The sequence below is a fragment of the Thermobia domestica genome, chromosome 9, assembly GCF_964235325.1.
Source record: "Thermobia domestica chromosome 9, izTheDome1.hap1.1, whole genome shotgun sequence".
Classification (NCBI taxonomy): Eukaryota; Metazoa; Arthropoda; class Insecta; order Zygentoma; family Lepismatidae; genus Thermobia; species Thermobia domestica.
In genome coordinates, this window is record NC_137462.1 from 133,927,005 (window position 1) to 133,951,573 (window position 24,569).

Here is a 24,569-nt window from a genome sequence, read left to right on the forward strand (position 1 = left end):
AGAAGTAACAGTATGTTCAGCTGAAGACGGGACATTATTGTCTTGCACTTCAGACGAAGAACCAGACTGAACTGTTAACACTTCCTGCTCCGACGGACGAGTCGAGTCAAGTTCCATGACATCCACAGGCGTATTCTGTAAAGGCGGGGGTCGCAGTTTCACTTCAGAATCTTCCATAACTAGAACATTATTTGTTAGAGATGAATTCACTTCGGGGGTTCGTACTAACACTGGAAACTCGGTGGTATCAGTCAATGAAGGCAAGCCTGAGGAACTCTGAGCAGGGGCCCGGGGGACAGGGACAGAGAGCGAAGGCGGGCCAGAAGAGGGAAAAGAGCGATGCACTTTGCCAATCTCCGTCATGTGTAAAGACGTCTGTTCAGGGGCGGCCGTAGTTGGTTTTGCGTTCTTCAAATGGCACGTGGCTATCGTATGAAAATTGCTCTGACATCTGAAACAAGTAATAGGCTGCCCTTCATAAGACACACTCACCTTACAACCGTGCACTATGATACAGGATGGTATATGCTTATGTATTTCCATATGAACAATACGTACGCCACTGTCTATGCCAGGGGGAAAAGGGGCACTCCATAATTGTGGTTCCACTTTGCGCACTTTACCATAACTTTTGAAATGATCTTCTAGGAAAGATAACGGTAATTCAAGAGGAAAGTCATATATACGCACCAACCGAATGGGGTCATCAGCGGGGACTATCCTTACTGTGCTTGTTTCCCCAGACACATGCGTGAATTCTACAGACGAAGGAGCTGTTGCTGCGAAATGTTCATAGGCTTGTAAATCTTTAAACTTAATATATATGCTATATGATTCCGCATGTAACTGGAGCGCACAAATGTTGTCGAAGATACAAGGAAACTTATTTTCCAACCACTGATATACTTGACTAGCATTAGGTTTTACATTTCTATATCTTCGGTCAAATATTAATTGAAATTGTAAGTCCTTCTTATATTCCATACTACTACAAGCTATTACACTGCAAAACACTGTACACACAGGGTGAGAATTCACCGAGCACACTAAAGCACAAACTTGTGGAAAAAGCACGAGTCTTTTCAACTAACGTATGAGTAGCGATATCAGGCACTCTAATGGGACCAACACTACTCACGATGTGAACAGCTCGAGACGACGAGCTCAACTGTGAGCCACCGCGGCCCGACGCGAGTGAGTTTGAGTGTGAGGAAGTCGATTGAGGGTGAGTAGGATTGAAGGTTAGTAAAAATGCCCATCTCTGTTCTAGAGTTATGCTGGGACACACACATACACATATACAGTATATCCATTTATATATAAGAAACTTTTATTAATGGTTTGACAAACCGTGAGTTACTCTTAAGAATTTTACAATACAGCATATCGTTAAGGATTACTCTAAATATAGTTCTATGACGTCGTTCTACAACCTTCTACCCAGCGAGAGTGTTTAACAAGAGAAAAATTCTAAAACATCGATCATGTCTCAAGCCGTCACTTATTTCATGGTCAAATAAAACCAAACAAACATACGCATAATCACTTTGTAACACATTATCCAACCAACGTAATTTGAATGATATGCTCACTTGTCTAAAAGAAAGAAAAAGCAATCCATTTTAGCTCAATCGTAACTGTCATATGAATACACGTGAAACAGTTTAAGAATATATACGAAACTATTTCCGAAGTTCCCACGATTTCATGCATAAGTGCTACAGAATTCGTTGTGTTACGTTACGGAAAAAAAAAATCATTCAACCTTCGCAACAGTTTTCATTATTCAGTCTGAAAACAATAGTCTTCGGGAGTTACGTGATTTAGTGACGTAAGAAAACTGTGTGTATCTTTTTTTGTTGTTGATTGCAAGGCATCAACCCTACAGGCGCATTACACTTACTGTGATCTGGATAGCTCACAGGTCATTGGCTAAAAGAAAGAAAATGACGAAAGAAAAGAAAGAAAAAAAAAGCTTCAAAAGATCGTCTGGAGTTACTGACACCATTACTTTTTTTTTCTTTTCATCACCTTCTTTCGGTTTCTTCCGCATGATTCCACAAATCATGGCTTGAGCCCAAAATAAGAATTCAGAACGGATGAAAGTGGTCAAAAAAAGCGAAGAGTGAAAAAAAAAAAAAAGGTCCTCGACGTAATCGTAACCTATAATCATTAAAGAGGCCATCCAATTGGTCAGCTGATCTAATGGAGGACCCAATTCACAGAAAAGGGCAATGACAACGAGCGTCTTATGAAAGAGCACCACACGCTATGGCCAGCAGCAGGTATGGAGGTGGTGGTGGTACGCATACATTCTTAACAAGAAGAGAAAGTAACGTACTTTATGCATTATAAGAACGAAAGAAGGAAAGAGAGAAAAAACGAGGGGCGGGAAGGAGATGAACAAAACCTATAAAGCACAAGACATTAGCAACTTGATGGCTATACTGTTCCGTTCCTTCTAGCGCAAGTTTAGTGACATATCTATTGGCAATATGAAGACTTTGGTGAGTAAAAAGTGACCTGATGTGAATGCTCAAGTAAACGACTTTTTTAAACGGTTGTTTCTGTAGTCTGGTCAACGAAAGTGATTTTTTTTCCTTCTCCATTCTAAATTTGATTATATATAAAAAAAATACACGTATTTTTTCCCTCCTCTTGGCGTCCAGTATACGTAAAGTGCGTGCTGCGACCACAGAATATTATCTCTTCTTTCTCGAAACTGCGTGACAAGGAATACAAGTGAGGATTCCTGTATTGATACCATACCACTAGAAACTGAAAGCAGAGTGTGACGTGAATATTATTTTTTATTTATGAAACATTGCTTTTATACGGTCACTCTCTACTTTAACTTTGAAGTGACCGTCAAATATATCCGGCAAAGAACAATCACATCGTAGCAGGTTTAGTGACTATTCTAATTGTTTTAATATTTAGTGGACCCTGGAAGTGATTACCCCATAACAATACCACAAGATATAATAGAAGTGCAATAAAGATGTTTAAATTAAGATTAGTTGTAGTGAAGGAAATAAATGAAATGAAATCTTTAAGATTTACGTTCGATGGTTATGCCGGCTAGGCGAAAGGAGACAATAACGATGAGAAATGAATGCAATGGTGGAATGAATAAAGTAGGAAGAAATGGAAGAACCCCAAGAAAACACATGTACATGGTATTTGTCCACCACAAAGTCCACTTGGCGTCAGATAGGATCGAACCACCGAGCCACTAGGGCCCTGTAAAGGAAATATATTCAGATTGACGTAATCCGGAGCAGTGGTATATGCAATTGAAAACTACACATTTATAGTATTATATATATATATATATATATATATATATATATATATATATATATATATATATATATATATATATCGCGCTTGACATAAAAAGAAATGAAATGAAGTGCTCGATCCTCTCTTCCTTGACAAAATTCTGCGTACGCCACTGATTCGGTGGTATATAACTGAAACTCGATGAGTCATAGAGAGCATCCTAATGTTCAACTTCACGGCCGCGGTGGCTCGGCTCAGTGGTAGAACGTTCAACTCTGGTGCATGGGGTTCTTGGTTCGATCCCAGCTCGCGCCAAATGAGCTTTGTGGTGGACAAACACCGTGTGTGTGAGTTTTCTCCGGGTTGTCCCGTTTCCTCCCACGTTCTTCATTGCAGCATTGAATTCATTTCTCATCATCGAAGTCTCTTTTTGCCCGTCCAGCATAAACATGGGACGATAAAATTGAAAGATTTCGTATCATTTAAATTGTTAGAATCACACAATGGGAATTATAAGACTGTATGCATGCACGTCCGACACTCCAGAATATTAGTCTTGAAGGAAAACGAATTTTTGAATTCTGCTTTTTGCAATAGATAGCTAGAGTGATTATCTCTGGTCAGGTTGTTAATAGAGTAAATCACTTACGATATTCATGGGTAATGGTCACTTTAATGGTGGCTGTCCATACCTCTTAAAATTGGTAACATTCCCGAGATTCTATACAAGCTGGGTAGTAACTTAGGAATGTTAATTGCCAATATCCTGCAATTTAGAGGCTGACTTATTTGCTGCAAAGCAGTACTTTTAACTTTTGTACTATGGTCGTACAGCTCGATTTTTAAGAGATAACAATGACTAGGTCCCTATCAGGGTTTCGAGTTTCTCTGAAGAGCATGAACGCTTTTAGCTTTCCTCGACGTTTTGTCTCCATATCCAATCGGGTACAAATTAAAAAAAAAAAAAACGTGTGATGTGATTTGAGTTTAGCTTCCATTTTAGCAGCGAGACTATATGAGACGTGAACCTACAGCTTAACCCCATGAATTCAAGCGGGAATCAAACCAGGGTCCCCCACGCCAAAAGGACGTACGCTAACCACTTAGCTATGAGAGAATAAGTTGTAAAAATAATAAGAAAGCGCTCACTTTTTTTCTGAAGGGTTTTTGATGTGCAATACGTGAGTTTCCTCAAGATCTCCAGTCTCCTTCCACATTATCATTCCACCAATTCTATCATACCATAAACTCTCATTAATCATCCATCTCTTTTAGCCTATAAAGCATAATAGTGGAATACAAAACTATAAATTATAAATAAAAATAAAAAATAAAATTTATTTTACTATTAGACCTACTTTAAATAATGTTTGAAGTAAAATATACAATTCTAAATTAATACCACTAAAATGTGAAAATGTGTTTAAACTGCGAAAATATATAGTTTTGAGAGCATGGACGCCGATTCTCGAGGCTAAGAGGGTCCGGATTCCTCGAAAATTTGGTTCAAGCCCCCAGAATCTGGATAGTTGTGATTGGAATTTTGTTCGTATATATATTTGAGAACGAAACATACATTTCTAACTCCCCCCAAATTTATGCAGATTCGGCTCCGCTGGCTGAGAGTTTGGGGCGAAGAAAACTTTGTAAGTCCACTTACCCAACATATCATATAGGGGCACTAAATTACTGTAGGTAATGCACGGCTAGATGGCCAATTTCTCTTAGCAGTGGTTCAAGTTAGCATATTAAAATCTATGAATGAGATTTTGAAGCTAGAGTAGGGAGTATAGATTGAGAATCAAAATTAAGCATCTACCTACCTAAATATGACTTCACTTCCCTCATCAATTATTGCTGCAAATACTCAATTCTTTATTAAATTATTGTTTCACTGATATAAAAACAATTTGTTTTTATGGTACCAGAAACCAAATACTGATAATAGCTTCTAACTAGTAGTAGATTGATTATATATATATATATATATATATATATATATATATATATATATATATATATATATATATATATATATATATATATATATATATATATATATATAGCTAATTGGCTAAACGCTCAAAACTTCAGTGGAAGCAAAAATGCTACAGTTGTACTGCGTGGTGTCGCTCCAGACCTAAGATTACTGTTTTATTCTAACAAAGGTGCTGGAGATCAGAGATTCCGTTTTATTATAATTAAAGTGCTTGTGGCCAGAGTTACAATTTCCGCTGCTTTATTGTACCGAAGATGCAGATAATCACAGTTACAGTTTTCGATTTATTGTGGCCAGAGTTACAATTTCTGCTGCTTTATTGTACCGAAGATGCAGATGATTACAGTTACAGTTTTCAATTTATTCTAACAAAAGTACCGGCGATCACAGTTAAGATATGAAGTTTTTACAATTCCTTATCCAAACAATAATGAATAGTTATGGTCGTAATACATACACTTCATTGAAAAGTTTATTATTAATAAAGTTAGAACTTAGTGTATGCCTGAACTGTGAGGTTTATAGCTTGACATTCGATTCTTTCACCACCGATTAATTGTGGTAGGGAGTCAGCAGACTCCAGGCCCCGCGATAGCTCTAGTGCATTCATAACTCGAGTGTCGAATGTCGTCAGACACCAGCGCTCAAATCGCCGAAGCACTGGCAATGATGTCACCATTGATCCCGGAAGAAGCAAAATCGCGAAGGAGATCGCTATTGCAGAATCAGCTAAAGTTGAAAAAATAACCATTGGAAAACCTTCATTTTCTGCAATTGTTTATGCATAGCTCATGGAGAACTCTTGCTCGTTTGATCAGCTTATGACATAGAACTTGGTGGACCGTGAAGCGAAGAAAGTATCAAGTGCATTTTACACTGTACTAGGGATTTGAACTGGCGTCCTCTAAGGTGATTGTTCAAGGAATCTAACAGGTAATAATCTTACGGTGTAATGTCCGAGGAGTATGGCGGATATGTTTCCCATCCAAGGCATAGAATGATGTACCGAGTTATCCTAGCCATGTGGGTCTTAGCGTTGTCCTGTAAGAGGAGGAACCCTTTCCGATTCAGAACTGCTGACTACAGTTTTGATTTTGTCTTGAACACGCCTCAACTGTTGACAGTACACAGTTCCATTGATGGTCTGACCAGCTGTTAGCACTTCCCAATGCACCATGCCGCGAGTAGTCCACCAAACACACAGGAGTACCTTCTTCTGGTACAATGTTGGTTTCGGCTGTTTTAGAACCGGTTCGTGGGGTGCTAACCAATGATAACGGCACCGTGGAGCTTTGTACAGGATCCACCTCTTATCACATAACACCCTGTCCAGAAATGGCTTCTCAGACGAGACAGCAAAGAAACACTGGTGTCTGCTCGCTTTGAATTCTGGCCCGGAGTCATATCATGTGGGACCCATATGATCCAACTGGTAGTGCTTCCCAAGTTGATGGAGGTACTGCCGAATGGTTCCTTCACTCACATTGAATTGTAGTCCCAGTTCTTCACATGTCTGAACACTGTTCGCCTCTATTGCTGCCTGAATATCTTCAGTTTATGCATGTGTTGGTCTTCCAACACGTAATGCGTCTTCGAGTGTTTCGTGACCGTCCTTAAACCTTTTAAGCCATCGCTGTACTGTCCGCGTAGTCACGACACCCTCACCAAAGGCTTGGCATATCTTTCGCCCGCTGCAGCGGCATTTAACCCCAGTTCAAACTCGTACAGCATAAACGCCCTTACAATGCTGTGTGGAGGCTCCATATTGACTCTGTCCTTACGTATGTTTACGGTGTAAGTGAACTGCCACAACCAGGTAGTATATTGCATATATCCACACAAACAATTGACTTTCGCCTTGTCTCCATTCGCATTCAACTCACTGCTGTAATGCCCAATTAAACACAGACCTTTACAAAATGCGACAAAACTTTCTCAGTTACCTTTATAACTCGGACGCACACTAAAATGAACAACACTTCTGTACTTATATCGGTGCGCTAGAAGATAATTAACATCTTCTCCCTATTATATTTGCGCGTGCTAACATTTTTGGTTTTAACTGTATTAAAAATCAGATAAAATGTTACTTTAAAGAATTGGGAGATTATAAACGTGATAATTTTGGAATAAATGGCAATTGGATTTAAAAAAATAAACCATTTTATTAACATGTGGACAGAAACACTTAGTATATCTTGCATCTACATCTATGAACCCTCTCGTTTAGCTTAAGGTACATATCCGTAAAATCTTAAATATTTCCCGACAAATTTTCAATTCCTTTGTAGTTTCCGTTAATTTTCTCTCGACCCTCATAATTTTCAACAATGTACTTTTCATCATGACACCATCTTACCTATAGACTATAACTTCTGTAGAAATCAAGAACTTATTTTTAGTTCGGTGCTTAGTCGGCTAGTTACATAAAATGTAAGATTCTGAGGTTTCTTTACATTAAAGTCCATTAAGCAAATTCTGACTGTAGTACTGTATTAGTGGTTTCTCTAAGGCAGAATATTAAATAGAGATCTGTTCGCCACGAAAATAATACCAGCCATAAATTCACATTGAGGAATGAACATTAATGTTTCATTTTTTTTAAAAAAAAAAAATCGGAAAGGAAAGTATTTTGTTGAATACCATAGTCAGATATCCTAACTAGAGTTTTGCAACTTTTGTCTATTTTATCAGGTGAATCACGGGTGTCGTTAGCGGAGGAGATGGGGGGACGCGTCCACCCCAGATTTTAGTCAAATATTTTTACTACTTTATACATAACTTTTGTCGGAAAGAGGATTTTGATTTTGATTCATCCGACCTTCCCAGATTTAAAAAGCTAACGACGCCAGTGGGCGAATGATGCGTCAATTTCGGCGTAAGTGGGGGAGCAGAAGTGTTTCCCCACTGCCGCAAATGATAAATCACTCGTTACGCAATGGTACGTCTTGATGGTAGTTGATGATACAATATCTTCTTCTCCTTCTCTTGGGAAATACTCGGGCGCTTGGCTGAAGTTGCTAAAAGTAAGACTCTCCGTAATCTTAATAATTCATGTAGATTTCAGTGAGAGAGAGAGAAGTTTCCCGTTTTGCATTGAGAGTCACACATGGCGGCCCCAGCCAACCTCAGTATCTTCTCTCATTCCCGGATCCACATGTTCATTCACTGGTTCATTGGTTAAATCTTGGATATTAATTTCGCTTGTGCTGTTTTACTGCAAAGATACACTAGATGGACATACACTTAAAAGACAAGCTATATATAAAGTCATTAAATTATAATATTTGTTCTCTAATTTGTTCCAGTTATGTTAATAGTAGTTTTGGTTGGCCCAAACATATGCCAAAGAACAAATTATGAAAATAACGCTTCGGCCAGTTTAAAATATCTTCCAATGCTAAAACAAGATCAAGGCTGAATTTTCGCCTATGACGAATTCATCATGTGATGACAAGAATCTTGTCAGAGTTAGTGACAATGACGATAACGGTAATACCTCCTACTATGAAAAGGAACATAAGCAAAAGGAGCCATCACCAACAGAGATCGGATCATCTTAAACAGCTGGAAATTACGTCACCTAAAAGAAATCTACTTCCCGAGGAGTCAGCACATTCTAGGTGTTGCATTTCAAGATATTCAAGATGATTTCTGGTGTATTTCAATTAATGGTTGAGATCGGTCCAGAAGAACTGCAGAATAAAGATTGTAGTCTTCCAAAAGATAGTTCAGGACGTTTCGTTTCGAAAGGCTGGTTTAAAGAAAATTTCCAATTGGACAGATTTCCAGAACTCATTGTGCTATTTCCCACAGAAACAATAATTGTTTTCCTTATTCTTGATGAAGGAATGAAAAGGAACAATTTTTGTAGCGTTGATACAGGAACGTATCTAGGATGTCATAAAGGGGTGGAGTCCGTGCCATGAAATACTGTAGTTACCACACCAAAAGCTTGATCAATCTAAACTATTTTACTGTCAACATATATTGGTTCGTTTAAGCAGGATTTCGTAATGGGGGGGAGGCGTGTCATAAAATACTGTGGTTATCACACTAGGAGCTCGATCAATCTAAACTATTTTACTAGCAACATACGATATATTGGTTTGTTAGGACAATAAAATGATGGTATGTTTGTTAGTATTTTAATAACAAACTATGAAGAAATCTCGAGTAAAAGAATAAAAAAAACCTTCCTTCCTTTGTTCATTCAAATATAAACATTTTCCCTTCATTATGACTTACAACTATTATAAAAAGTACGTATCCACTACTACAAAAAGTACATATCCAATAATGTCTTGTAAAATATTTTATAATATCTGCATTCCTTTTTCTGTTGAATCAAATGTTAACAGAACGTTCTTTCCACATAACATTTTTGTTTTTATTATTCCGTCAACTACTGTCTGTTCCAAATGACAATTAAAGGAATAGTAGAAAACTTTCTGAAATAACATGTTTGATATTGCAGAGAAGCGATGACGAAAAATTAGGATTAAAAATGTCGACACTGTTACAGAATGTCACTATGCTTTCGAAAGCTTGAAATTTTCCTGATTAGTAGCAGAAATTCTGAGAATTCAACTTTTAGAACTAACTCTTCTAGAATTAACTTTTCTAGAAATTTCAAATTCCCGGACTTTTCCAGGATATCTCATTCATTCGCCACCATGTATTGCAAGTAATACAAATCTCCTTATAAGAAAGAGTAACCGAAAGCTTGCTGTAGCTTTTAATTTTTAACCCTGATTCTTCCTTTTCTCATTTCTTTTTGTTTTATCCTACCTTATTTTTTTCATTTCTTGTGTCGAAGGGGGGAAGGTCCAACCCCCTTCCCCCTTGACTACGTGCCTGGGTGATAGTTTCTTAAGTTGGGGAAGAAAGTTTAATCCGTGAATTCAAGACTGAAAGCAGCTCAGTTAGTTTTCTGAATGGAAAGACCTAGAACGTCGCATAAGCAAATGTGAACTAATTGAACGCACCAAGTTTATACCCCTCTACAAATGTTCAATATGTGCCCCTTTGGTGACACGACACAAGTCCAGACGATACTCGAGCTCGTTCCATACATTTTGTAGTATAGTGCTGTCAATTGTCTGCACTGCAGCACTGATGCGTTCTTTGAGCTCGATTAAGGATTGAGGTAGTGGAGGTACGTAGACAAGACCCTTTACTAACCCTACAGAAGGAAGTCGCAGGGCGTTATGTCAGGAGATCTGGTTTTCCCTTTACACAAGCAACCATTGTCATTGAATTGCCGACACCACCGCAAAATGCTTTGTTTATATGACGCGACCAAACATCTGCCCCCTCCTCCCAGCAGACAATTCCCAACTCCGCTTATGCTGCGAGGTAATTTTCTTTCAAAATATGTAAACAAACAATTTTTCTTTTCTTTAAAAACTTCTGAATTAGTAATTGTGGGGATCTAGCATAATTTCACTGAATCTAGCATAATTTCGATCAGGTTTTGGAATAATTCCGAGTTGTGAGTCTGGCAACGCTGGTTCTTTTCCATGCTCTCCTCTGAAAGCGCGTTGCACAGCTATAACAGACGAACATCTGGCATATTCAAGCGCAGAAAACCTTTTTCCTAGCTTTCCCTCCCTTTTCGACAGGTACTAACTACATACTGTCACACTGCCACACTGCACTGGCACACCCTGTCGGAAAAATAATGGGCTCGTGCTGCCACACAGTACAAAGTTGGTGAGTTTTGATATATCTTTTATGTATGTACGTGTAGCACTTTTGAAAATATAGCCTTTTCAAAACTAATTAACCATTTATGCTAACCCTGTATTTTCTATGGAGCTTGAGAAGCTTATGGCAACTGCACTCAAGGGCGCCGATTTCTTTGTAAATTTGGGGGGCCCATTCAGATGCAGAAGGTATATACCTATATGAGGATTTTAAGGCAAATTGCATCCAAAATATGCCAAATATTATATATTCATAAATACAATAGAGGGGCCCACATGACCTTTGGGGGCCCGGCCCCCAGGATCGGCGCCCTTGGTCAAATTTTGATTGCACTGCCTACATCTATCGCATCATGTCCTTCGATAAAATGAAGCTGATAAACTTGCATTTCACCATGAACCAGGAAAAACGTACAAATGTGTTTGTTCTTTCTATCAAGTATGAAACAACATCAAATTATACAATTTTGAGGATACACCGATAATTGAAACTTTCGCAGCTAGCAAAGCACGGAATATTTTATTCTGCTATTAACGGAAAAACTGACTAGTGAGATAGTAGTACAATAGTTGGAAATATTATCACATGTAACAATGCATACTAAACAGTCATCCTTGTAGATCGCTATTCAGTATAAATTGTATTCCATATATGACATAAGTACAGTACGGCGTCAATAATCCGAACGTCAAAAATCCGAACTCAATCCCTAGAGCATTTTACATTTTGTCTTAGCGCTAGCGATAAACAAACAATAGGGTTGTCCGTTAGCGTTGTGTAAAGTCAGTGCTTTTACAAAAGCACATTCATATGTAATTGTTTGTCGTGCATATTTTTATTTTCCCTTTCGCCTATACAAGTTAAGTTTTAAGCGTGAGTTATAAGAACAGTGTAATTTAGTGTACAAATAGGTTCTTCAGAAACGTTAAAAGTAAGTAGCCTTACGTGCTGGATTGTAATTACTGTATGTACTGTATAACCACTGTATCGATAAAAGAGCATACCGTACAGTATATTTAAGCCTAAATGGCGTTTTCTTCGCCATTTACGAAGATTCGAACAATTTGAAAATCCGAACTACCTGTGATCCCTACCTGTGCTAGTTCGGATTTTCGACTTTCTGTATATTCAATATGTCACATAAGCTCCATAAAAATATAAAAAGTAAACTAATAAAAGAACAATTAAAAGTTTAAAAATATAAAAAGATCATAAAAATAAACGGCCCTCAAAATATTTACTAGGGTCTACTAACCTCCACATGGTGATGGGTGGTAACGAAAAATAAGAATTCCTTGTGCACAGACATTAATTTCGCAAGCTCTCGACGAATTCCACTTGTTCCGAGCCCCAGTTGGGATTGCGACACCTCTCTAAAGATTTCCATTGTATTATTGTATTGTACCTGGAATTACGTTAGTAATGTTCCTTTCTACGGGGATATTCAGTGAAACCTAGGAGTTCAAAAGTACCACACTAACACGAATAATGGCAGTATTAATATTGTTAGTACAGTGATAATTTTGTAATATTAAGGTAGCCTCAGTAAGCGAACAAAGCTCTTGCTATATAAGTAGCTAATACCATAAATCGGTTTAGGTTTATTTCAGTTTAGCTTCACTAAGACAATATGGATAAGTATGTATATAAGCATAAGATACAAGTTCTTGTCCATCTGATAAGTTCTTTCATATACAATTCATTTTTAAAATAACTTTACCAAACTATATATTACTCCATAGTAGCAGTAGATAATAATAATTATTTCCTCCTTCAAGAAGATCCAACAAACCCATTAATCAATCTTAATTATTCAGATTTGCCGCTGTGCCAAATGTTCGTGAAGAAAGCTTGAGTAGCCTTGATGTAGAGAGGAATAAAATTACAAAAAGGTGAAATTTTTGCCCTCAGCCAAATCGTGAGTTACTCCTTTCAAGAGAAAGCAGTCGCGTGCACATCGTGACCTTTGCCATTGAGATGCCACGAAGAGATTAAAAAAAAAAAAAAAAAAGCATTGGAACAAACCGTTTAAATGCATATGAATTTACTGCAATTTAATCGTGTTTGAAGAAGGAGTTCCTCTATAACCTTTAGGTTCAATCATTCAGTTATGCAGGTGTGGCTCTTTTTAATATTTTCACGATCTACAATAAATCCCACATTTTAGTACAGATTTGATTTTTTTTCTTTCTTGGGAATGGCTCAGATAAAAAAAGGTTATTTTCCTTTATTTAACATGGAGTTTGCCGCACGCTCACGATCAAATAATCCAGGGAACAAATGCTGTTTGAACAGCGATGTACAGAATTCGAGTATTTTAAATAATTGTCGCAAGATAACACTGCTATAAAAGTATGTTAATAATGGTTACTTTTTGGGTCTACATTGTGAAAAATATATTTGTTCTTTAAAATTTCACTGTCTCAATATTTTAGAAAACACTATTACAAAATCAAAATTTGTATGAGTTTCCACAGAACAATTAAGAAATTTAGCTTACTTTATTTACCCTATTTGAATGTCCGTCCCTCCATCCTTTAGGTAAAAGGATATTGCACTTCAGGAGATGATTCCTTACTAATTTTAACCAGACTATTGAAATTCATAAGTTAGTAATCGAGTCCGTTAATGCAAGTGATTCACCTACCGGAAGTAGTAGAAATCAAATATTGCCGATTTTTACGTTGAATGTGCCTAATAACCCATTAAATTTGATTGTGCTTAGTTTAGGAACCAGAAACCTGTGTTCCATAATATTTCACATGCTTCAAGGGTCTAGCACCATTCCAAGTTTGAGTCCCATGTTGTCCACCACGAACTCGAGTAGCCAGGATCGAAACAAAAACCCTTCATTTCAGAGGCGAGCGCTCTTCCACTGAGTGTCTTCAGAAAAATATTGAAGTTACAATATTAATTGTCTCTTATTATATTGACATACATGAATAAACGTTGCATTTTAGTTCAGAAACTATTCTGTTTGTTTACTAGCTTGTATACAGTTCACAACACGATTTATTGATCACGATTATCAAATAAGTGTTTGGTTTCTCCGAAATTACAATAAAGGTATAACTTATAGTTGTATTTTAGATAGTACAGTAGTAGTTAATAGTTTCATTAAAATATTGTAATATTACAATTACTGTATATGACGAAATGTCCTTCGTTTTAGGTAATTTTATCATTCGTATTGCTGGCTGTCACGGCTGAAGAAAAGAAGAAAACAGCCACCGATGAAAAGAAACAGGAAAAGAGAGGTGTATTTGGATTAGGGTATGGATTAGGATATGGCTATGGTTTACCTGCAGCTAATCTTTATGCCGCTGCTCCAGCTCCTGTCACCACAGTTCATGTGACAAAGCACGTTCCATATGCCGTTCCTCATCCGGTAGCTGTACATGTTGATAGGCATGTTCCTGTTCCATATCCAGCTCCTTATGCTGTTCCTGTTCCAAGACCTTATGCCGTGCCAGTACCAAAACCATACGCCGTACCTGTTGAGAAACCTTACCCTGTTCCAGTTGATAGGCCTTATGCCGTACCAGTGCCTCATCCAGTTGCTGTACCTGTCCCTCAACCAGTAGGTGTTCCAGTCCCGCAACCTGTACCGGTTTCTGTTCCGAAACCTGTAGCAGTTCCAGTTCCGCATCCAGTTGCCGTTCCGCAACCTGTTGCTGTTCCTGTCGCAACGAAGGCAATATATGCAGCAGCGCCTCTGGGTTACAAATATGGTTACTGAAGATGACAAATGAGTGAATATGTAAGTGATACAACTTTATGCTTTATATAATTAGAAGTTCAAAAATTATTAAGGGCTATATATGAAAATACTATTAAACAGGAAAAAATATAATAAAATCAATAGTAATGGTATCGAGATTGAAACTAGTCTAGGCCAAGGTGTCATTTCATCTGAATATTTCAAAACGATACCGAGATCGAAACAAACATTTATAAATCAATATGCGACCGATACTCAATACATGCTGAGACTTACTCGAGACGAGACAAACACTTGTGATTCGAGACGAGACAAACACTCGTGGTTTGAGACTATATCAGGACGGGACTAAGCCCTCTCTCGGGAGTTCTGGTCTCATCTTGAACATTGACAAAAAATACTGAAGTTACGTTTATTCAAAATTCATGAGTGGTTCGTAAGATAATGTTACAATTGCTCTTGTCTCGCTACAGTCATATCGAATAAGTAATGGCACAAACATTTCTTTGAAGCTGAGGGTAAAATCTTTAGACTGGAGGAGAGTCTGAACAGAAATTTTGGAATAGAATAGGGCAAGATTATGTAAGAAGGAAGAGCATTGAATTAAACCAGGCAATTAGTTATAGCCAGGGCCGGATTTAGGAGGGTACAAAGGTGCGACTGCAACCCCCCCCTTTGGTTGTAAATATACAACTACCTAAAGAGAAGCTAGCAGTGAAAATAGCAACACTTTCCGAAAATTTCTGCTGTCATGTTTTTGTTTGGACTTAAAAGAAAGGGAAGTTTTGCAAAATCGATACTTTAAGTCAATTTTCTAAAAGTTGAAAGAAAAGTATTCACCGAGAACAGACACTTAGCACTTCCAGAGCATTTCCTCATTCACACTACATATGCCTAAAGGCATTTAAAAAATTCCAATTCAAATAGTAGCTATAATTGGTACTGGTAGTTGTTTGTGCACCCCCCTCAGAAAATCCTGGATCCGAACCTGGTTATAGCCATCAACATTATTTTGCATTTAAAATGTGTAACAATGTGCATATTAATGTTTCAAAAAAAAAAAGTTTTGCTAAGCTATAAAAACGTTAAAAACTTATATTTCTCTTTCTTTCTATACTTATAGGCGGACTGTAATTTGAAATGCAATGCCAACATTTGTAGTGAAATCACGTATTCTGCATTAGGGGTCCTACAACTTTTTTAAACACAAAAATACAATTCACATCACCATACGACTACTTGCCACAATTATTGTCTCAGGCTTTGATGCTCTTGGCCTCTTTTTGCCTACTATCTCTAAATGTTTACTATTAATTTAGAACACTATTACCCTGTACAAAAATATTGGGAGTCTGTTTCCTAGCAGCCCTGTTTGTGTAACATAGTTAAGTTAATATTACATCATTTCTTAAAACAGACCTTTCTACATCCATGAAATAAGGAAAAACATTCCTGATGTTTATTCTGTAATAGTTCTTTCTTTAATTCAATAGTTATATTTCAGAATATATACGTATAATAGGATGAAGAATGTTACCTGTATGAAAGTAGAAAAGAAGGACTAATGGACACTACACATTTGGTTCAAACTCAAGGGCAACTAAGCCACATTTTGAGTATGGTAAAATAGGAGAATAAATCCCCATCCTATCGAAGATCGAAACGGGGTTGTCCTATTACTATTAACCCATTATCTCATCGTGACATATTAGTTTCATACAAAATAAGCATTTAACAGATTGCATACACTAGTTACATATTGCATGCTACATAATCAATCTACTCTGGTTGACATGAATCTTTTGACCAAACAGTTAGTTTTATTATGCATATTTACTCCAGTATTGAAAATACTTTGATTTTGAACAAATAAATCAGAAAAATTTAATAATAATATACACATAACGCTATGCATAGTCGATTGCTTTCCATACACTTCGAGGAAAGCCTTTATCCATATTAGCTTATAGGTATTGGTTGATTAATTATTGGATATTTAATGGGGACATCAGCAGCAGAACTAATTTGACCCCGCCACGCTTACACGTGTTAATTCCCTTTTTGTATAAATATTGTTTTTTTTTTTTTTTTAATCTTAACAAAATATTACATTTTGCAAGAGTGGATCATTATTTTGGTTTTCTCTAAGGCTTGATACACTCACTGAAGATTGAACCCATGAACACACATAACACACAAGCGTTAACCACTTAATTATGAAAGGGTACACGGTTCGTCTACAATAATTTTCAATCAAGAATGAAGCGAAAAAATAAAAAGAGGAAACGACATGCTAAAATATGACACTACTCACACATTTCTAACTTTACACAGTTTGTTTCGAGACAAGACTGATACCAACATTGAGACAAGCATCTGTTGTTCGAGACAAGACCGAGATCGAGACCACGATTTATCATCGAGACTGTGTATAATCTTGTCTCGTCTCGTCTCGATACCTTCCTTAAAATTTAAATTATAGGTTATCCACAATGAACATTAGATAACACAAAGGTATACTGAACGTTACGTTTTTGTTACTCTCTTACGTTTGAGCTATACAATGTTGAAATTAGTAACAAAAGAGGGAGTGGATATTGTGGAAATATTTGTTCAATGAATTTATAATATCAAATCTTTATTATATATGTTCTGTTTACCTAACCCCCTAATCAAGGGCATGAAATCTCCGGTCACCATTGACGACCAAACATTTGAGTTTGGCAATAGACATTTGACCTTCACTCTCTGACCTCGAATTGCCAAAAAAACATGGCACTAAATTTTCTCATCTAGCAACTAAATGAAGTCTTGAAATTTCGTGCCTTGAGTTTAATTTCAAATTATCTTTTAACAAATTTGTTCCATGTATTTCCCCTTAATTCTTGTCCGTGTATGAATTATTATTTTCTTTTTGGGTAAAGATTTCATTACATCAACCCCAAATTTGATAACCATAGCCCAGGAACTAAGTATCTATACAGAAAAATATTTCACAAGCTTACTAAGCAAGTCAAGATCTATCATTTTGGTAAGTTTAGTCAAGATCAGATTATTTCTATCGATCAAGCATGCAGGCACGTACCCAAGGGGGGGGTCCGGGGAGTCCGCCCCCCCCCTTCGAGACCAGAAATGAAAAAATTAAGAAAGGATGAAACAAAATGAAATGAGAAAAAGAAGGATCAGCGTTAAAAATAAACTACAGGAAGCTTTTGGTTATTCTTTCTTATGGGGAAATTTGTATTACTTGTAATACATGGTTCCGAGGTGAACGATATATCCTGGACGAGTCAGGGAATTTGAAATTTCTAGAAAAGTTGCGGAATTCTTAGAATTTCTGCTACTAGTCACGGAGATTTCAAGCGTGGAGATTTTTTATCATAATTTTTCGTCATCGCATCCTTGCAGTATCAAACATGTTATTTCAAAAACAGTTTTCTACTGCTGCTTTAACCTGTCATTTGAAACAGACAGTAGTTGACGGAATAATAAAAACAAAAATATATGTGGAAAGAAAGTTCTGTTAACATTTGATTCAACAGAAAAAAAACGCAGATATTGTAAAAATATTTTACAAGATATTATTGAGTATGTACTTTTTATAATAGTGAATATGTACTTTTTATAATAGTTGAGGTCATAATGAAGGGCAAATTGTTATATTTGAATAAACAGAGGAAGGATGTAAATATTATAAAATCTTTTCAATAAGTTTTTTTTTTTTTAATTTTACTCGAGATTTCTTCATAGTTTATTAAAATACCAACATATCCTCGTAAACCAAAATATGTTGATACACGGAGAAAAATGCATAATACAGTCGGCATGTAAATGCTGTTTTTACCAGGGTACGCGGGTCACCACATTAAGTAATGTTGTTTCATCAGTAGTACGATCTACACCACCGTCCAGCGAAAATTTTGTATTGTGGGACTACCATTTCAAATCTAGAATTAACGCCATACCCATTCCGACGGTGGTAACTTACGTATATAATGTTGTTACTACTTTCCTACGAGTGTTCCCTCTTGGTTCTTTCTAAATCTGTGACTCCCTACCTTATGAAAGTGATAGTTTTTAACACGAAACCAATCATGTGAATAAAATTATTCAATCACAGCGAGTCTAGTTCGATGCCGAACTCCAGACTTGGCATGGTGTTCCTACCTGCTGTACTTTTATACATGAAATTACATTACTTAAGGAGCGCACCCGCGTAAATACGATGTATCCACACGGAAATCCTAGTCCTTTTTTTCTCAGTGTAGTAAAGTAGTTTAGATTGATCGAGCTCCTGGGCCTTCAGAATTTCATGTCACACCCCCACCCCCCCGGTTACGAAATCCTGGCTAAACGAACCAATATATGTTCCAGTAAAATAGTTTAGAATGATCGAACCCCTGGTGTGATGACCACAGTATTTCATGTCACGGACCCCCCCCCCCCTTCACGAAATCCTGGCTACGTGCCTGAAGCATGGCTAAGGGTACCATATTTCTTTTATTCGAAACCGGGACCTTTTGATGGAGTACCTTCTTAAAAGGGTCAATTTGATAGAAGGAATATTTTCGCTCATTCCATCGGTGGGAAATACTTTACCTTTACAAGAACCATTTGTGTTTCATTTCAGTTTGATGTATTGTTAATGACGGTTAGGAAAGTAGCACATATATCAAATCATTGTATGTATACGAACTGTATGTTATGATGAGGCACATTATATCAATATGAATCAGTCAAGTAATTTTGTCACTTTCGCTGTCAACCTAAGTGTAAAGTCCCAAAACTCATATTTTTGGTCCTAAACAACACGTCTGGTAGGTAAAGATAGCATTGGCCGTTATATAGTTCACCTTATTTTCGTGTAAATACTTAACTTTGATCCATTTGCTCTTTAAATGTTCCTTCTTTTGGAAATGTTAACAAAAATTACAGTTCTCTCTTTCATTGTAATATTTACGAGTCAATGCAAACATAAACACTGACCACTGTAAGTTCCATATGTATAGCTCATGTTTTTGGAACCAACTGGAAACAAATTACGCTGGATGTACGGGAGGATATACAGTACGTCATTGCTAACCCATTCATTCAAGAGTACTACAAATTGAAATTGCAGATGTAGCTGTTAATGTAATAACAGGTAGTACCAAAAACTATTTTAGAGTACTGCAATGTGGGTAGGGTGCACAACAAAATGGAGTGAAAAGTTTGTCTCGACTGCAAAACAGGAACAAAATGTAAAGCGGTGGAACACTGGGACAAGAGCTTTAAAATCGAAATTGTCCTTATCAAAATGAGATGTATAGCAGTGTTGCCATGCTTGGTACAATTGAACCAAAATCAGCTCTATTTGTCATTCGTCGGTCCGTTGGTACTACGCTGACATTTTCAGCCCGGTTTGTGAAAAAAATTGGTACAATTCTAAGTAACTCAGCACTAGATACCATTGTGACTTAAAATTATTAATAATGTGTTCTGTTGTCTTTCAGAGAAGGTTCTAGGACCCTGGACTGGTTTTACGTTTTTTTACAAATGTCAGTTCACTTACTTTATATTCTTCTTACAGTCTATTATCCTTCTTCGGTCGTGAAATAAGCGAGAATAAGGTGCAATAATTTAAATTTTAATATTTTATCATAACGTACTATTTACACACGAACTCTGAGATGATTGATTTGTTTTTCGTTTTATATATTTTTTCATATATGGCCACAATATTGTTTTGGTTTATTAGCCACTTTGAAATACAGGAGCGTTTGGTTTCCTTACAATACATACCGAAGATGATAACTGTTTTCCCTTTTAATTTGCGGCCTCTGCTACAGTTCCTACGTGCGAGAAAAGTTTCATCTAGTTCCACGGTTGCTCGGGGTCCTCCCATTTGGATGTTTTTAAACCGAGCACTTTCTTCGTTTGGACTGTTGGAAAAGGGGGGAGTATTCTAAAACTTTATCTCTTTTAGTTTCATGTTATAGAGCTATGTATTACACTGGTATAAAATAATGGATTCAGCCCTTTTTGGTTCAATTTGGTACTATTTTTCAGCCCACTCCAGAGCTAAAACTATGGCAATACTGATGTATAGTGACTAATTATGACATACAGGTCCTTGTGATTGTTATTATTTATGTTTTTTATTATTATTGTTTTTATTATTTTATTTATTATTATTGTTATTATTTAAGAAAAATCAAACGAATGATAACAATAGTACCTTGTGTTTAGGCAGGATCCATTTCCTATTTCTCTATGGCTCTATTGTCTCACTGCTAAATCTTTAACATAAATCTGTTTCCTCCACATATGAAATAAGGATAACGCCTGATATTATATTTGCTCAAACTTCTGCTCGAGCGTTCGTTTCTGGTGCGTGGGGTCTCTGGTTCAATCCCAGCTCGCTCCAATTGGGCTTTGTGGTGGACAAACACCGTGCTCATGGGTTTTATCGAGGTTTTTCCGTTTTCTCCCACTTTATTCATTCCACTATTGAATTCATTTCTCATCATCACCGTCTTCTTTAGCCTAGTCGGCATAAGTGTGGGACGTAAAACCGAAAGATTTCAAACTTCAGCTTCTTCTTTCCTAGTCCGAACTGTAAAGAAGAACAGTCATGTGGCCTATTGGAACTTACCACAATTTTCAAAAATATCATTGACTAGCCTGTCCTTACTACTTCTTTCTCTGTAATTCTTTTTACGCTTGTGGGCTAGATTTGTAGAATTACCTTCCCTGATAGCTTAAGGGAAGCTAACAATTTTTCTTTTGCCCGTTTTTCGTAAGTGAAAAGAGAAAATAAAATGGAACATTCCACAGTAATAGATAATGTCATTGTACACCCAAAAATACGAATTGAAAAAATGTTCAGTGTTGCCATCCATAGAAAGTACAGTGTGACCAGAATTTGAATTACTCAAAAATCTAGGTTAAGGCAGCGACTAGGAAAATGAAATCAACGGTAATTGATGACTTATCATGTTGTCTTTGTTCCTTGTTAACTACGTTTTAAATAATATTTTTAATTATTTTGTAATAACTTATTTATTTTGTAATATCTTACGTAATTTATTACAAAATAAATACAAATATTAAATTTCTGGTCACACTGTAATTTCTATGGATTGCAACAGTGAAAACTCTTCCATTCGTATTTTAGGGTGTAGAATGACATTATCTATTACTGTGGAATGTTGCATTTCATTTTCTCTTTCCACTTACGAAAAACGGGCAAAAGAAAAATTGTTAGCTTTTTAAAAATATTTAGTAGTCTGTCCCCTTAAGGGATAGAGTAAGTTTTCGTTTGCGAATGTAGATACTAATGTATATTTTAGTGTTCTTTCACGTGTTTACAAAAGCGATTATAAGATGACAACATCACGTATCGTATGCAAGATAGACTGTTATAGAAAGAAGCTACAATTATGGTCAAACATATATCTAGGTTTAGCGTTCCACAATCTCTACACTCAGGCACGTAGCCAGGATTTCGTGAAGGGGGGGGGTCCGTGACATGAAATACTGTGGTCATCACAAAAGGTGCTCGATCACTCTAAACTATTTTACTGAAACATATATTGGTTCGTTTAGCCAGGATTTCGTAACGGGGGGGGGGGGGGGGTGACATGAAATTGTGAGGGCCCAGGAGCTCGATCAATCTAAACTATTTACTATCAACATATATTGGTTTGTTAGGACAATAAAATGAGGATATGTTGGCAAGTATTTTAATAAACTATGAAGAAATTTCGAGCAAAATAATAATAAAAAAAAAAAAACATTGAAAAAGATTTTGCAATATTTACGTCCTTCTGTTTATTCAAATATAACAATTTTCCTTTCGTTATGACCTCAATTATTATAAAAAGTACATACTGAATACTGTCTTGTAAACTATCTTCTAATATAAATAAAATAAAGAGTTAGTTTGTGTGTTTGTCTGTCTGTCTGTGTGCGGCCTGGGGACCAGACGAGTGGACCGATAGTTACCAAATTTTGGTCAGAGGTACCTTGGCCCAGGCCCCAGATCAAGACCAAGAGTTTTTTTTTAATTTCGAAAAAGTGGGGTCTCAGGGGGCGTTTACGGGAACCGGCTTGGGAACCAGACAAATCGACAGAGAGTTACCAAATTTTACTCACGAATACCTTGGTCCAGGCTCCAGACCAGAGTTAAACGTTTTTGCAGAAATTCGAACCAGGGGAGTCTCAAGGAGGGCGTTTACCGGGACATGTAAAAGTAGTAGAAAATGACCGATATTTATTTGTTTAACAATCATCAGATACAGCTCAAAGGCCATTTTACATTGAATATCCAACAACATTAACAATGGAAAGGATTTGGGAAGGTATCGGCCAGGGCTGTTTAGTAGGTGCCATCCCGGCATTTGCCTGGTAGGACTGAGGGAAACCCTGGAAAACCTCAGTCAGGATGGTAGGCAGCGTGATTCGAAGCCACGACCTCCCGAATGCGAAGCCAACGCTCTACCACTTGAGCTGTTAGTGTCGAATCCATATTTTTGCGGTCGCTGAAATCAATGGTGACACTTCCATTAGCGATGACTTGCAAGAATGCGGGCCGGGAGTCAGCGGGGGTTGGATACCGGGCCATGTAAAAAAATAGCCCAAAATGACCGGTAGAGCTATTAGTATCAAATCCATAGTTTTCGCGGTCGCTGAGATCAATGGTGATACTCCCACAGGCGTTGACTTTCAAATACAGCCCCTGTGCGAAGCATGTGTATATTCAACTAGTTTTACAATATATGCGTTCCTTTCTCTGTTGAATCAAATGCTAACAGAACTTTCTTTCAACATAATTTTTGGTTTTTATTATTCCCTCAACTACTGTCGGTTCCAAATGACAGGTTAAAGGAGCAACAGAAAATTGTCCTTGAAATAACATGTTTGATACTGCAAGGATGCGATGACGAAAAGTTATGATTTAAAATGTCCACGCTGTTACACAACGGCACTTATGCTTTCGAAAGCTTGAAATCGCCCTGACTAGTAGCAGGATTTCTAAGAATTCCATAACTTTTCTTGAAATTCCAAATTCCCTGACTCTTCCAGAATACCCGCTTACCTCGCCACCATATTGCAAGTAATACAATTCCTCATAAGAAAGAGTACGCAAAAGCTTCCTCTAGTTTTCTTTTTAATTTTTAACGCAGATCCTTCTTTTTGTCATTTCATTTTGTTTTATCCTTCCTTAATTTTTTTCATTTCTGGTCTCGAAGGGGGGGGGGTCCGGACCCCCCGGACCCCCCCCTTGGCTACGTGCCTGCTACACTCCATTTCTGCTATTAATACAAAATTCTTATTTTTTTACGTATTATTATATGTATCCAATATTTTATTCTTATATGTTTTCAAAGGCTACTTTTAATTATTCTAGAGAAAAAGAAATTATTTATACGTATTTAATTTTGCAGGAAGTCAACACTCCGTGAAGTCCCAGAGTCTATGTTGGACAAAAACCAAAATTACTTCCAGTGCACGAAAAAAGGATTGCAATTTAGGTGTGAACAACAGTACAATAAGAGCACAATAAGAAAAATATTATGAGATTGCTGTGTTCTTGATCCAAATGTGTTTCAAAAATGACATTTTATGTACATGTTTTCATTAATTAAAAATATATATTGTTTGTAAGAACTATGTTTTTGTTGTCGTTGAAAAGGTATTTGAAAATGTTAAAAATACCAAAATTACTCCTATGTTAGTCATACATAAATGGCTTTGCGTTTAACCAGGTACAAATACAACTAGTCTAGTACTTCTCGTAGACCCCTTCTACTAGCAGGTTACACTGAGAAAAATATGGGACAACCAAGTCGAGGTTAATGGACAACTTAGCTG

The 24,569-nt window shown here is 36.9% G+C and overlaps 1 protein-coding gene across 1 annotated transcript; it reads left to right on the forward strand.

The window, feature by feature from the left end:
* Positions 1-2,355: 2,355 nt before the first annotated feature.
* Positions 2,356-24,365, forward strand: LOC145694132 (uncharacterized). The gene is made up of 3 exons (XM_081770250.1): positions 2,356-2,507; positions 14,166-14,753; positions 24,143-24,365. The coding sequence occupies exons 1-2, from the start codon at positions 2,496-2,498 to the stop codon at positions 14,730-14,732; spliced, it is 579 nt and encodes a 192-aa protein (XP_081626376.1). The 5' UTR covers positions 2,356-2,495; the 3' UTR covers positions 14,733-14,753; positions 24,143-24,365.
* Positions 24,366-24,569: the final 204 nt, after the last annotated feature.